This window comes from Cololabis saira, chromosome 19 (assembly GCF_033807715.1).
Source record: "Cololabis saira isolate AMF1-May2022 chromosome 19, fColSai1.1, whole genome shotgun sequence".
Classification (NCBI taxonomy): domain Eukaryota; kingdom Metazoa; phylum Chordata; class Actinopteri; order Beloniformes; family Belonidae; genus Cololabis; species Cololabis saira.
Genome location: NC_084605.1, coordinates 28584822 through 28599893, shown reverse-complemented (window position 1 = coordinate 28599893; position 15072 = coordinate 28584822). Strand labels below are relative to the sequence as shown.

Here is a 15072-nt window from a genome sequence, read left to right as displayed (position 1 = left end):
TTAACCAGATATGCTTCTCTCCCCTTGCCATGTTGCAAAGATCTGCCCTAACATCCTCCTTTATCATCACGTCTTCAGCCCATCCACCAGTCTCTCTCTATAACCCCCCACCCCCCCCCCGACTGTCATCCTGATCATACTGCCAAACTTAATCATGCGCTTTCATCCAGTGTAGCATGTTTTGGTTTTCCGAGGCTTTCTAGCATGCATTGAATTACCTTTTGCAGTGCTGTGGTTGGATTACACACTTAACTTGCGAAGTGCGTCTCAACTGGTGTTGCAGGTCCCCCCCCCGTTAGGGTTTGTGGACGAATGCTGAGTGTTTTTCTTGCTCTAACTTTGGCTTTTAGATGGTTGTTTTGAGCGAACCTGCATCTAAATAACGGCTTTAAACATAACCTGAATGGCTGTAAGTTAAAACATGGACTGATTTAACCAGCTGCTGGTAGGATGGGATGTGAAGTTGTGACTGGGGTTAGATAAGTGGGACCATTTTAAATCCAGTTGAGAGGCGCTGGTTGTGGACGGCGATGCCTCGGACTGACGGTTGTGTTCTGCATCGCAGGAGTCTCAGAGCACGGTGGTGCACAACCCTCCGGACGGAGTGAAGGTGAGGCTTGAAAGTGCGACATCACACGGCCCCGTTTGACTCGGATCCCGTCTGAGCTGGTTTCAGTCTGTTTCTGTCCTTTTCCTCTGCACCGTAGGGATCAACGGAGAGCAATGCCACCAACGATGAGGAGGAAATGAAAGGTAGGAAAGGTACTCCAGTGTTTCCTTCCCCGTTTTCAGCTCTTCTCCGTTTCTTCTTCCTGTCTCCCATCCAGTGAAGTGTGTATTTGACTGTAGTGACTGGCAGGTGTGCTGAGAATGCAGTGCGTTGTCTCTCACACTCTTGCCCCCCGTGCCTGTCGTGTGCGTGCGTGCGTGCGTGTACGTGCGCTGGTATTTATGGTGAGTCTGGCTGCATTTTGTGTGTGTGTTCTAGCGGACAGTTCGGCGCTGAGTCAGAGCAGCGCAGCAGAGGAGATGCCCCCACTTCTGCCCTCACCTCAGAGCTCGCCTGCGAGTAAGTTCATCCACGGCAACAGAAGCTCTTTGGCCCCGTTGTGGCAGGGACCTAACCCCCCCCACCCCCCTCCTCACTCCTCACTCCCACCCCGGCTTCTTGTGATCACTGCCAATGACTTTTTACATCCTTGAACTCCCTTCACTCTGATCCACTACGCTTTTTTCTGAGGGTTCCCACTGGTTTTGGGTTTTCAACAATAACCCCCCACTCCCCATTTTTATACCCCATTCAGCTGAATCCAGGACATTTAACAAACAGCATCGCAATTGCTCAAGATTAATTTTAGTTTGCTACGTCTTTGATCTACGTCATCAAAATCCGTTAACAGAAAACAACTCTTTAAAAAAAAACGACAACCTTTTCAGTCTCGTCCCAATATAACCTCCTAATGGTCCTAATGGTCCTAATGGTCCTCATTCAAACCTGGATGATGTCAAAGAGAACATTAATGTTCTGAGCCTAAACTATGAGAGAGACTCGTGTTCTTAGTTCTGATCCGGTTCAGGAGATGGAGAAAAGTACTTTGGATTTTAGTTTTTCTTGTTGCTAGGTTTCTTTTTTTTATTCAACCCATCAGGACCTGATAATATCCAATATGTGCACTTTTATCTCAGATTAGCTGCAAGAAAAAAAACAATTATTACTTTTTTTTTTTTAAAGCATCAATAATAAAATCTGAAAGTTCAACTTTTTTTCCTTCATATTTCTTGTTCCTTCATAATCAATCAATCTTTTTATTTAGACTCAGGTCCATTAAAAAAGACAAACAAACATACAACAGAATTTAAAAAAGACAGTCATACCAGTGTTTCCACATAGCAGACTGGTATCTTACAGCACTCAGGACTGGGTTGGTTAACATCATAATAATGGCATTACAAGAGCTATTAAGTCGACATATGAATTTGAATCAATCGCCTAAAAAGTGCATGAAAAGTGATAACATGTACTTTACAAAAGAGTTCACTTGCACTAGACCATCTTGGTTTCCCAAGCAAAATACGCAGACAATCGTTGTACGCAACCTGTAATTTATGGATGCTGGCCTTAAATGTAATCCATAAGGGTGCAGTATAAGAAGGGGTACAGTAAGCCCTAAAAAGACCCACTTTCACCCTCTCTGAACACCATAAGAATTTGGTGAATAGATTTGGGGTTTTCCAGGAAGCACTCAGGTTTAAGCACAATTTTTAAAATTTCCACCCACCTTTCCTACAAATTAAAATCCAACAATGAGATGTAATGGGTATTTTTTTGCGAATCGGAACTGACTGTAGCTTTGTCACCGTGTTCCCGGGTCAGAGCACTTGTTTTGTGAGTATTATTTTAACCATTTGGCAACTAATTATAAGCAAGTCCTTCTAAAGTGGATGTTAATTCCTGCGTGACTGAGCTCGTCCTGCAGTCGGAGCTTTTAAAGGAACCTGGACTCTTCCTCCTCTAAGACGCAGAGCCCCCTTCAGGTCACCCATCTGATTATGTAACGCCACACCGACAAAGGTGTTGAATTTTTCATCAGGGCCACTGTGGGAACCCTGAAGTGTGTGTGTGTGTGTGTGTGTGTGGGTGTGTGTGCGTGTGTGTGTGTTGTGGTCACCGCTGCCTACGTGCCCTGTCGTCCTATGCGGCAGCTGGAGGAAGCTTTGCTTTTCTTGCGGCTGAATGTCCTGGGATGGTCTCCTGGTCTGGGTGTCTGGATGCTGCTGCTGCCCGTCTGCTTCTCCAGGAACACGTCAGAGCATCACGCTTCTTTGTCCTCAGCCTCCGTCCTCCCGTCTCCTCTCCTCTTCTGTTTCTTTAACATACTCTTAACAGCGTCTATTTGTCTTGGTTGCTCGTCTCACTCCTCTCACAAATATTTCATTAAGCGTTCCTTTCATCTCTCGTCTTCCTGCTGCTGACACACACCTTCATTAGAGGACAGCGTAGCCTCCTCCCTCCCTTCACTCCTTTCCTGTTGTCCACTCGCGCCTTCCTTCCTGACCAGGCTCCCCACAGGCTCGTCCACAGCTAATAACAAGCAGCGGCTTCGATCCTCCGCGCTTGATGCTGCAGTTCACCCCAGAAGGCTTTTTTTTTTTCTTTAATGTATTGTACGAGAGCATTAGGAGCAGAGTAGATGTGTGCAGAATAGGCAGTAAAATGTTTTCCACATTTCCCCAACGTTCCCCCTTCAGACCTGCAGGGACTTTCTGCTTCCGGCTCGTGTGTCGGCGTCATCCCTCCACACGTCTGTCACGAACCCCAGCTAACCCCAGCTAACCCCAGCGCTGCGCGCGTCCTCTCACTGCATGAACTGTGTGCGTGTTTGTGTGTCACTCACGTGTCATCTCTTCTGTTGTCGCCCCACGTTTGTTGACCATCCGTTGTGTTTCAGTTCCACCGCATGATGTAAAGCGCATGGCATGGAACAGCACGGGCAACAGCTCGTGCCCCGACTCTGACCAATCACAGTCCTCCATTCCCGCTGCTCCACTAGGGGGCAACGCTGTCGCTGCTAAAAGCAACACTAAGCCGAGTAAGAATCACATCTGCATCTACCAAACCAGCTTCCCCTGCTCCTCACACACACCAGATGTTGATCACCCAAACATTTCAGCTTTGAAGCTGCGGTTGTCCGAGTGTTGAAGATGTCCGGCTGTACGCGGTGCCGTCATAAGTTATTTAAGCCTTTCTCGCAGTCAGTTTTTCTCCTAAACAGTCGTCACTCAGAGAAAAGATTTAGGGAGAGATGATGGCGGTTTCCATCCGGTGATGATCTTCAGCGTCAAAGATCCAGTCAGAGAGCAGACGACAGAGCTGAACATCTATCGATCCGGATGATGTATTTTAGATTTATGTCCACAGCTTTGAGCGTGGCAACAAGGCTTTTACCGGCACGCTACCTGGTAGGGCTGTTCGATTTTCCCCAAAAATAAAATCCGATTTTCGATTACGATTATTTTGTGAATTGACAAAAGGCAAAGAAATTATTTCAAATATGCTGTTTTTTTATTGAACATTTGCCCCATTGGGCTTTAAGTGCAAACTTTGCTCTTATTAAACCAAAAATGAATGAATAAAGTGCAAAACTCTGTAAAATAAGTTGAAAAAAAGTTTTAAAAAATATAATAAAATATAAAGTTTTATCTCTGCAAACATACAGTACGTTATATTTCCAATTAAATAAAACAAGACATTTTCTAATTAAACTAAACTGGGTCTTTGCATGCTAAATAATAATGCAACCCATGAAGGAGGTAGAGGTGTGTAATGTCAGTCATTACATTTGCTATTCACATTTGCAAGTTTTTTGCAAGGAACACGAGCCGGTCTACGGCATCTGGCTTGAGGGATGCCCGGTGGCATGTTACAACGCCCCCTCCTACACTAAAGAGCCTCTCCGATGGGGCACTTGTCGCAGGTATTGAGAGGTATTTCCATCAATCATTAATATGGTATCAATCATTAATATGTGCAGACGAGGTAAAAAAAAAAAAAAAAGTGAAAAATCGATTTTACGATTTTCACGTTTTAACATCGTTCTAATTACATAATCGCGATTACGATTTAAAATCGATTAATCGAACAGCCCTACTACCTGGTGATGGTTCCACACGGGCGTTAAGTCAAGCCGTCAGGATTACCCCACAAGGTTATTGTCCCTCGTCGCGTTGTCGCCGTGGCCGGCTGGTCGACTGCTCCCATCTACAGCAGAGTTTATAAACTTCATTCAGTGTTTTTAGTATCACTGGTCGATACTTCTGAACCCGGCTAGAAACAACACCCATAAAAGCCTGTCTGGAGAAACCAGCTGGTTTTAATCGGTAAAGGACGCTCTAAAATGGGGGCCGTTGTTTATAACAGCTTTTAACAGCGGAGAGTTTGATGAAAAGATGTTTTCAGGGAAAATGAGATGCGCTGTGATCCATGAAGTGGATGAACGATCTCCGTTCTGTTGTCCTCTACAGAAATCGTGAGTCCATTAGAGTTATGTTCAAGTGATCTATTGAAAGAGGTTCTTACGTTAATCCACATCTTCCCTGGCTCTGGCACCGGTCCTGCTGAATGTGCAGGATCTTTTTGATTGATCTGAACTCCAAAACCGATCGGCTGAATATGTGGTGGCTACACGAGAAGCCTTTTATCACCGGTTCTCTTCAACAAGTTGAAATGCAGAAAAGCAGTTATTGTGACGGCAACATGAAGTGTATTTATCAACATTTCTGCTCTCTTTCGGAAAGTTCCTGCCAGATATGTTGTTGATGTCGTGTCTGTGGTCGGTGTGTGTTTGAGCCGTCGCCGACGGAGGGATGTCACCTCCACGAACTGATGAATGACGTTGGGAGGGACTGCCATGTCAGGCTCTCGTCCAGTTTAAGCATCAGTTAACGTGTTGAAAGGTTGCAGCACTAAGATTTCCGGATGTTGGTGATATCGAGTGACATTTATAAAGATTATTTCCGTACACGTGCACTTTGTTTGCTGCAGGGCCGTTTGTGCCCGATGCTGCGACTTCTAAATGCTCTTATTTATATAAATGTGTCAGGTGATCTGTTTGGACTGACGTTTAAGAGTGGAAATAAAGGCAATATATAAATATGCCATTAGGTTTAGTGGAGCTTTAAGTGGATATTGGAAAATCTATGAATAGGAATTGTAAATCCAATTGGAGGAACAGTCCTTTATCTGCATCCGTCAGTCTTGTGCGGTGAGTAGAGGTGTCTCGCTGAGCAGATCTGAGCCCCGTTGTCATGGAAATGTGTCTGTGCAGCATTCGTGCATTGTTATAGACGTTTATGATGAGAGGAAAGCTGGTAAGTTGTCCAAGTTTCTCGGTAGTATTTCTGGTTTTGCCGGCTCGCCGCGGAGCGTAGCGTCCATTCAGGTCTCGTGTCGCAGAATGTGAGAAGAGCAGCGTGAGGTTGCAGCGACGTCGCTGAGGTTCAGGTGGAGTCGGTGTGTGTGTGAAGGAAGGCGGGAGCTGAGGTGGCGAGAGAAAAGGTCCGCCGTCGTCTCGTCTGGCTGCTCACCAGCTTCTGTCTGTCTGTGTCTGTTTGTTTGTTCCCGTAGCTCGTAAGCAGGAAATCATCAAGATAACGGAGCAGCTGATCGAGGCCATCAACAACGGGGATTTTGAAGCTTACACGTGAGTCCACCTCCGTGTGCCGACGCCTCGTGCAGGATGGGAGATGGTGGTTAGATTAATGAGTTCACCTCGTTTCCTCAGGAGAATCTGTGACCCTGGACTCACCTCCTTTGAACCCGAGGCGCTGGGGAACCTGGTGGAGGGCATGGACTTCCACAAGTTCTACTTTGAAAACCGTGAGTGTCCTACAAACGTGCACGGTGCCTCGTTTCATGTAAATCAGAAGGAGCAGGACCTTTCAGGAGATGTGGGAAGCGTTTGTCTTTACGAGTGAACCTCCAACATCGGTTTACTTTTGATTGCAGCCGTTTATTTCAATTATTGAACGTAATTCTCTCGGCTAACTACAAATCTGTTTATCTGTTACTGGTTTCATTTCATTTCATTTCATTTATTCCATTCATGGTATATATTCTTAATAATGTTGTACAAAATTCCATGAAGTACACATTATCACCATGAAAGAAAAGGAGCAGGAAGAAGAAAACTTATGATACCTGCCCCTCTCTGTTAATACAATTACGTTGACTTACTGAACACCAATCTATCTATACACACATTTATAACAAGAAAACAAACAAAAATACCACTCTTCTATTTTTTTTTTCTCTTTATCCTTCTTCTTTTTTGTAGGCACTTATCTTTTCTTTTTTAAACATTTTCTTAAGCTGATACAAACTTGTGCAACTTTTCAGTTTCTTGCTTTGTCCATGCCATAATTTTACACCTGTAACAGAAAAACACATTTGTTTTATGATTAGCCTTGCAAAAGTGTGTTTGAAATCAAGTTTAAGTCTGTTGTCCTCATCCTCCAATCTGAACACATTTTGTAACTGTTCTGGTAACGTTCTATTTTTTGCTTTAAACATTATTTTTAAAGTTTGAAGTTCAACTATATCCGCCATTTTCAACAAACCTGCCGAAATAAATAATCTGTTTGACGGTTCTCTGATGCCTACCCTGTGAATGACTCTCACTGCTCTTTTCTGTAGCACAAACTGATTTAACTAGTTTAACAACACCCTGAGCTTTTCCACCGCCTGACACTCGGCTGTGCCGTTGTTTTGTGTCCGTCCAGTGCTGAGCAAGAACAGCAAACCCGTGCACACCACCCTGCTCAACCCCCACGTGCACCTGATCGGCGAGGACGCCGCCTGCATAGCCTACATCCGGCTCACGCAGTTCGTGGACTCCACGGGCCGCCCGCGCTCCAGCCAGTCGGAGGAGACCCGGGTGTGGCACCGCCGCGACGGGAAGTGGCTCAACGTCCACTTCCACTGCTCTGGAGCGCCTGCTGCCCCCCTCCAGTAATCAGGTACCGGCCCACACGTGCACGAGCAACGACGGGAGTTCCCAACGTTTCCTCGTCACTTGTCTTTTATATATTTGTGGTAAAAGTCAAAAATCTAAATTTAATCCCACTTTTGTTTAATCTATAAACATTAGTTTGAACAGTCAGGCAGTTGTTAGAGACTTGAAGTGGGATGAGAATTACAGCTTCCTGTTGATTTTTGCTGTTTAGTGGCGACGGGATGATTACGTTATCTCTAATCACATCTTAAAGCACAGCTTGGTAGATCTGAAGAAAAACTGGACCTGGATGGAAACTTTAAACTAATGTTTTACTTCTGAAAATATGACAAAGTTGCTTTTCTTCAAGTTACCAAGTTCTGTTTTAACATTAACTGTGGATTCACACCAAAAGCGTCAAAAATCGTCTGTGGTCGCTCAGGACGCCTGCCGATTTCAAGCTGCGCTGCAGAACTGGAGGGAACAAAGTGAATATAGCATATATATATATATCTATATACAGGACTGTCTCAGAAAATTAGAATATTGTGATTTTCTGTAATGCAATTACAAAAACAAAAATGTCATACATTCTGGATTCATTACAAATTAACTGAAATATTGCAAGCCTTTTATTATTTTAATATTGCTGATCATGGCTTACAGCTTAAGAAAACTCAAATATCCTATCTCAAAACATTAGAATATTCTGGGAATCTTAAGCTGTAAACCATAATCAGCAATATTAAAATAATAAAAGGCTTGCAATATTTCAGTTGATTTGTAATGAATCCAGAATGTATGACATTTTAGTTTTTTTTTAATTGCATTACAGAAAATAAAGAACTTTATCACAATATTCTAATTTTCTGAGACAGTCCTGTATAAATATAGCGTGAACATTTTCAGTTTCCTATTTCACCATGGATCACACTTTGGGAAGCCGTCTTTATATTTCGGCGTTATTTCCGCATAGACAAGAGAGAGTTTGATGCTCCTGAACAAGGTCGGTCCTGGATCAACATCAACCATCAGAGCCGTTGGTCCCGGTGAAGCTGCAGTCTGTCTGCAGTGAACACTGACACACCGGGTCGGAGCGGATTTGGTCATAATGTTTAAACTGTGTTTTGTGATTAATAAGCACAGTTTTTTTTTATTATTTTGCGTTGGATCGATGTAGAAAATAAACTTTTTCAGACCACCCAACCCCTCAACCATCAGTTACGTGTTTCACATGAGCAGAGTTCAGGTAAAAACATTTAGTTCAGGTAAAAACGGCAGTCAAATAAGCAAAAGTTTGCTAGATAAAATATATTAATTCCTGATAAAATAAGTGTGTTAGTGCACAGCTCTGCTCATGTATGCATGTGAATGAGTGTACGTTTGTGTGTAGATTAGTACAATCTGCATTGAGGCTTCTTGCTTTGGGAATCCCGGTCTGTGATTGGACGCTGCCTCGGCGTCGCCGCTGCTCATTTGAATAGAGTTGAGTTTCTCTCAACTTCAAATTGACGCCTCCATCGCGCTGCTCCCGACGCCTCCGACGCCTCTTGCAGCGCGCTTTCATAGACAATGAATGGCAGCCGGACGCCCGTGACGCTTTCGGTGTGAATGCACGGTTATAAATGGACGGCAGCATGACGATGATGCCCAGACGCCATTTTTAAACTGTTGATGCTTGATTTTAGACAACGTGAGCCATTGAAACCACAAATGAGTGACCTGTCGCCCCTCTGCTCCCCGCCAGCGGTGCTGAGCCTCCAGTCTGCTGGAGTTTGTTTTGGGGGGCAGTTTTTTTCAGCGAGCGTGTTTAAGAGGTCCGTCCTCTGCGTGGATTGGCTAGTGCCAGGAGCCCGGCCGGGCGAGATCGCATCCCTCTCCACGTTACCAACCAATCCTGTCCCTCCTTTGACCTGCTGGGGGCTGGCTGATGACAAGAACCCGCCCCCATGGGATGATGCATGCATCTGGCGCCTGATTGGAGGGCGCATCTTTGCCCTCTGTCCCTCCCCTGGCAGCCATCTTTTTTCTGCCCGTGCGAGATGAGACGTCCCGGGGGGAGGAGAGGATTTACAGTTGAACTTGTGACAGTTTATGAGTATGAGTTATGAATATACTGTGTAAATTATGACTAGATGTACCAGAAACCACCAAAACCCAACCAAGCATTTATCACCTCCCAATAAGGGAGGAGCAGAGCGGAGCGAGAAGTATAAGCAGCTGAGATTTCGGACACATTTAGGGATTACCGGGTAGGAAGTGATGTGCTCACTACCCGGATGTTAAGATGAAGGGATACATTTTCCTCAAACTGAATTAAGGAGGGAAAATAATCAAGTTTGCTCAGTCAGAGAACTTGATGACGAGAGAAACTTGATATCAAAAACATGAAGCACCAAAGTGTAGAACTTTAGGCTTTTTACGTGTTTGTGTTTTTGTTTGTGTGTTTTCCGCCCGAACGGAAATCGTATTGTAGGGATCCGGGAGGGGGGGGGGGGGTCTGACTTGAGATCTCTCGTTTTGTTGTGTTTTTACCGTCCGTCTGATCTGTTTCCTGTGAATAACCGGAGCCTTTTTATTTCCTGTTATTGTTTGACTCTTTTGCTTTGACTGATTGTGCAACCGAGGCTCCTTTTTAAAGCAGCTGGATTCAAAAAGAGGGATTTTATTGTGCAAATTTCAAGCTAACCCTGCTCGTCGGCTTGTTGTGCGTGCGTGTGTGTGTGTGTGTAACTGTGGTGGAGAGAGGGAGCGAGTGGGCCGGGAAAGGCGTCTGCGTTTTAGCATGTTTGCCCGCTGCCTCTCCTTTACGCCCCTCCCCCAGCCACCATCTCTTTACGTGTTTCTGTCCTCCAACCTTCCTGCCACTCTGTTTCGCTACTTTCTGTAAGGGCCTGGTTGTTTATAATCACTGTGTAAATACAGTGTATGTATAGATATATGTAGAAAAGTGTAATATATGTACATGTATCTAAGAGACACTCATCCTGTGCATTTGGGGGATCCCCCCCCGCGGCCTCTGACTCTCACTCTAGTTTAGGATTTTCCTCGATAGTTCAATTCTCCACTCCAAAATACTTAAGATATCGGTAGCTCCTAATCCTTTAAGGCTGACGTCGACACACACACACTCCTATAGGCCGTAGTCCCGAGGCCACACGACTGTTTCTGAAGACGGGGAAGAAAAGAAAACAGGATGGAAGTAGTTTAACCCCCACAGACCTGGTAACATAGTGTCCTTATCTCCTGATCCCACAATGCTGTGAGCCGTCTTTTCATATCATATGCACTTCTACACACCCGGCGGCGTGTTTGGGCTTTGTGACATATCTGCACCGCTGCTGTGTGACCAACACCACCCTCGTCGTGCTGCTTTACCGTCTCCATCCACCTGCAATCTTTAACTCCTCCCTCCAATATCTCCACGGCCCTCGTGTTCGAAGGAGCACCCGCTCTTGAAATGTTTATTTGTACCTCTATCTGTTGTTTCCAGTGTTACTGGTTTTGACTTTTTATTTTGTTCTTCTTTTCTTTTCTTTTTTTGGTTGTTGTTGTTCTCGTTGTTGTTATTGTTGTCGTCGCTGTTTGCTGTTAACTCAGTTGTTTGGTAATTTGCTGATCTGCCAAGCTGGAGTTCTGCACTCTCTCTCTCCCTTCGCAAACGGAGGGGTTTAAAAAAAAAAAAAAAAAAAAGGACAAAAGGGAAGAAATATAACCGCAAAATGAAAGATACCGATCAGGACGAAAATTAATAATCAATATAATCTACCCTTGGTGGTTTTAAATGGTGCCTGCTCGGCTGCGGGGAGCTGGCGGAGGCAGGAGGGCGTGGGTGTCGCGGGCGGAGCGGGACACCTAGTTATATGCATGTTTCAGTTACACATTTCTGCCATGTACCTACATGATTAAGGATGGAGTTAGTGTTAATATATGATATTTGCATCTTTTCAAATATGAATTTTCCTCCATCCAGAATGTTGAACAGGTGACATGAAAATATAAAAATACAAAATAAAAAAAAATAAAAAATTATAATTATAATTTAAAAAAAAAAAAACACAAAAAAAAAAGATTCAGGAGCCGTAGCTTGGTATGAGGCCCTTGATGTTCGCGTTTTCCCTGCGTTGTAATGATATACTATTGGGCTGCGCTTTTCTCCCCCAGCCTTCACACGGATGCTGGATTTGTTTTTGTTTTTTTATTTTTATTTATTATATTTTTTTCTGTTGTTTTTTTTTTTTTCTTTTGTTTTTGCATGATCATGATGTACAATGAATTACAACCATGAATTGACGATTATCAAGTGTTTGTCTGAGTGTTAGTTGGTCCTCATCTAGCTTTGTTATTCTTCAAACTTGGATCTTGAAAGTATTTAATAAAAATACTATTTCAGCACCGTTTGTCTCTGTGGACTCGTTCATTCATTGGTTCTTTGTGCCAGATTTTAAGGTTTAAGGAACATATTCCTCTCCTTCTTGGTTTATCACAAACATATTTAAAAAAATATCCTCCACTTTTGCATCCTGAATCATCCATTTCTAATTACAAGCCTCTGTTACATCCCAGCTCCAGCGTGCAACAGCCTGAGTGGATTATGTAACGCTGCCACACTGATTAGTCACGCTCTCTATTTGTCCACATTTCCAATTTTAGGGAAATTTTGTCCGGTCGACTTCCCCTAAGATGCGTGCTGCGGAGTTTAACAAACCAGCTCGAGATTGTGCCCACGGTTGGCTGGATGCTCTGAACACCAACAGCTGGCACAGCCCTCCGCATTCATCTGTCATCACGTTACAAAGTCAGATGAAGCTCTGAATAACACGCCGTAGCCTTCGGGCCGCTGGCTGGCACACAGGACGAGGCGATCGGGGCTGTCGGTCCGACCACCCCCCCCCCGTCCTGTTTTAGCCGCTCTGAGCACGATGAAGCGTTTGAGTAATGCTTCAGCCTTGTCTTGAGGTTTTCTGCTGTTATTTATGATGGTCCTGGTTATTTCGGAGAGCATGTGAGGATGTAGGACAGCTCCCTCCGGTTCCTCTGCTCTCCGTGTGAGTAATGAGGAGAGCTCAGCAGTTGGTTAACTTTGACACTTGCACTTACTTTATCAAAGACACGGGGAGAGAGGAAACTCGCCGGGGATTGTGTCTTGTTAGTTCTCTCTGACCTCCGACTCCTCCGTGTCGAAGAAATTAGGAGAAAAGCCAGAGGAAGTCTCCTGAATCCAAATTACTTTTGACTTTGCAGAGGTCTTGCAAGGAAACTTCCTTGTTTTCCATCTCAGAGCTCATACAAATGTCTCCAATCGGTCCAATTCTGCCATCAAATTGCATTTCATCTTCTTTTTTTTTTCTCTCTCTCTCTCATCCTTCAAATGTTTAAAAAATGAGAGTGGAAAGTAACGAAGCTCCGTCCAATGAGCTGTCCTTATTTTTGGAGCCACTGACTTGCAGCACATAGTTTTTCCAAATAAAGACTTGATGGACTTGGATTGTGGTCGCAGATACTCCGGCTACCACATTTTTGATCCCATCCCTTTAAATAACTTCTCCTTTGTGCCGTGCAGCCACATCACTAATGAGGCCGTATGTGTGAAAACCTGGATGATACCAGTTAACATTAGTTTAAACGGTTTCTGTGAAGCAGCAGCAGCGTTCACAGTGGAAATAACTTTCAGCTTTCACGTTATTTGAAAAATATAGGCAAGGCAAGGCAAATTTATTTATAAATGCACAATTCAACATAAGGTAATTCAAAGTGCTTTACATTGACATTAAAAGCGGATAAGACATAATTGGACAGTAAATAACAAATAAGATTGAAAAAATTAAGAATAAGATGATAAGAAAAGAAGTAAAATAATAAAAAGCACAAGCAGATTACAGCAGGTAAGTATTTAATTTAGGAGTACGCTTCAGTAAACAGTAATGTTTTTATCCTGATTTAAAGGATCTACAGTTGGAGCAGACCTCAGGTCTACAGGAAGTTTGTTCCACCGGTGAGGAGCAGAATAACTGAACGCTGCCTCACCTTGCTTGGTTCTGGTTCTGGAACCACAACAAACCAGATCCAGATGAACCTCAGGGGTCTGGGAGCTTCATAGGAACTAACAGATCCAGCATGTATTTTGGTCCAAGACCATTCTGGTCTTTGAAGACCAGCAGTAAGATTTTAAACTCTATCCTTTGACTCACTGGAAGCCAGTGTAGTGATTTCATGACCGGTGTAACGTGATCCAGTTTCCTGGTGTTTGTAAGGACTCTGGCGTGAGGTTTTCCAGTGCCTGTTAATGAGTTTCCATTTATCCTAGTTTGGCTCACAGGGCCTGAAACTCCTGTGGACCTTCATGGCGTTACCAAGCCGACCCAGAGATACAGTCCCTCCTGCGCTTCCCGAGTTTGTTTCGGGGCGTCCAGCCCGAAACTCCAGTCCAGGGTTTGGGAAGCCGAGGTCCACCACACAAAACCTTCCCCCCCAAATCACTGCACCTCAACCAGACGGCCCAGTCTCCAGGTGTTGATCCCATGTGGCTTCTTGGGTCCTGGCAGGTGCTCCTCCCCTCCACTGAGGGGGGGCTCATCAACCACCCCCCCCCTCAGTCCTGGTTCTAGCAGGGCCCGGTGACTCTTGCCCGGCCTAGCGACATCAAGTTATGTTGTACGTCCTTGAATCCAAAGAGTTGCTGTTTAGCCTGCGTTTCAGGACCAGTTTGCTCCGTAGCTCCTGGTATCATTATCAAGATTTATCTTCAATAAAAACAAAAATGAGAATATAAATGCCTCTAATATTGTACAAGGATCCAAGGTGTTGTTATTGTCATTTCAGCACGTTGGGCATGAGATGGTCCCAGAACAAGAAGAGTAACAATCAGTGAGGCTAAAACACATGAAAGGGTTAAAAAAACACCTCCTTGATGGATGAAAGATAGATGAGTAGATACTGTAGATCAATAAAATCACATCCTTGGTAAAGATTGTGTATCTGATTTCATCTGTGTTGTAAACTTAAGTTTCATTAAGTGCATCCTCGGACAACATCAATAAAATATAAATGAAGGCTTCTGCTCTGCAGCATTAAATATTGACATCCGCACTTTAAAAAGAAGAAAACAGGCTCCGTGATTGAGCCTTGTGGAACACCTCCGCATGCTTGCAGGGGGGCGTCAGGAAGCGCGACCCCCCACTCACTTGTTAAGCCTGAGATGAGGGAAACCACAGAGTTTTCAGTTCCAGAAAGCGATTTAACTCAAACTCTGAGTCAGTTACTACGGCAACTGAGCCTGTGAACCTAACCTGCTCGCTAGCAGGTTTACTTCAATAAAGCCTGAGTTTCTCTCTGTCTCCTCCCTCAGTGGCGTCAATTCAGCCAATGGGCCTTTACGCAATACGCAGCTGTTTTCTGCACCACGGACAGCAAGCGGCAGAGATAAAGAGCAGAAAAAGCGTATCTGACAAACGCAACGTATTTGTCAGTGCAACAATAACACAGGGACATCCGAGTTTAACTTCAAACAGTTAAAGTGCAAATGCAAAAAGGAGACGGAGGGAGCAGAAGACAGAAAGAGAGAGTAAAAAAAAAAAGGCAA

General features: G+C 44.3%; 2 protein-coding genes across 18 annotated transcripts in view; one reads left to right on the top strand and one right to left on the bottom strand.

Moving 5' to 3' along the window:
* Nucleotides 1–11887, top strand: part of LOC133419583 (calcium/calmodulin-dependent protein kinase type II subunit gamma) — a 44023-nt gene extending 32136 nt beyond the window's left edge. For 4 of the 17 annotated variants that reach the window (XM_061708819.1, XM_061708817.1, XM_061708825.1 and 1 more), the window contains 8 exons: nucleotides 566–610; nucleotides 708–762; nucleotides 989–1069; nucleotides 3450–3590; nucleotides 6125–6200; nucleotides 6282–6376; nucleotides 7279–7515; nucleotides 9238–11887. In XM_061708819.1, the coding sequence (XP_061564803.1) occupies nucleotides 566–610; nucleotides 708–762; nucleotides 989–1069; nucleotides 3450–3590; nucleotides 6125–6200; nucleotides 6282–6376; nucleotides 7279–7511 (726 nt within the window). In that variant the 3' untranslated portion in view covers nucleotides 7512–7515; nucleotides 9238–11887. The remainder of the gene's footprint in view (nucleotides 1–565; nucleotides 611–707; nucleotides 763–988; nucleotides 1070–3449; nucleotides 3591–6124; nucleotides 6201–6281; nucleotides 6377–7278; nucleotides 7516–9237) is intronic. The other 13 variants (XM_061708831.1, XM_061708830.1, XM_061708834.1 and 10 more) reach the window with 6 other exon arrangements.
* polr3e (polymerase (RNA) III (DNA directed) polypeptide E) overlaps nucleotides 1–15072 on the bottom strand; it is a 164284-nt gene that overhangs the window by 64428 nt on the left and 84784 nt on the right. The window lies entirely within an intron of this gene.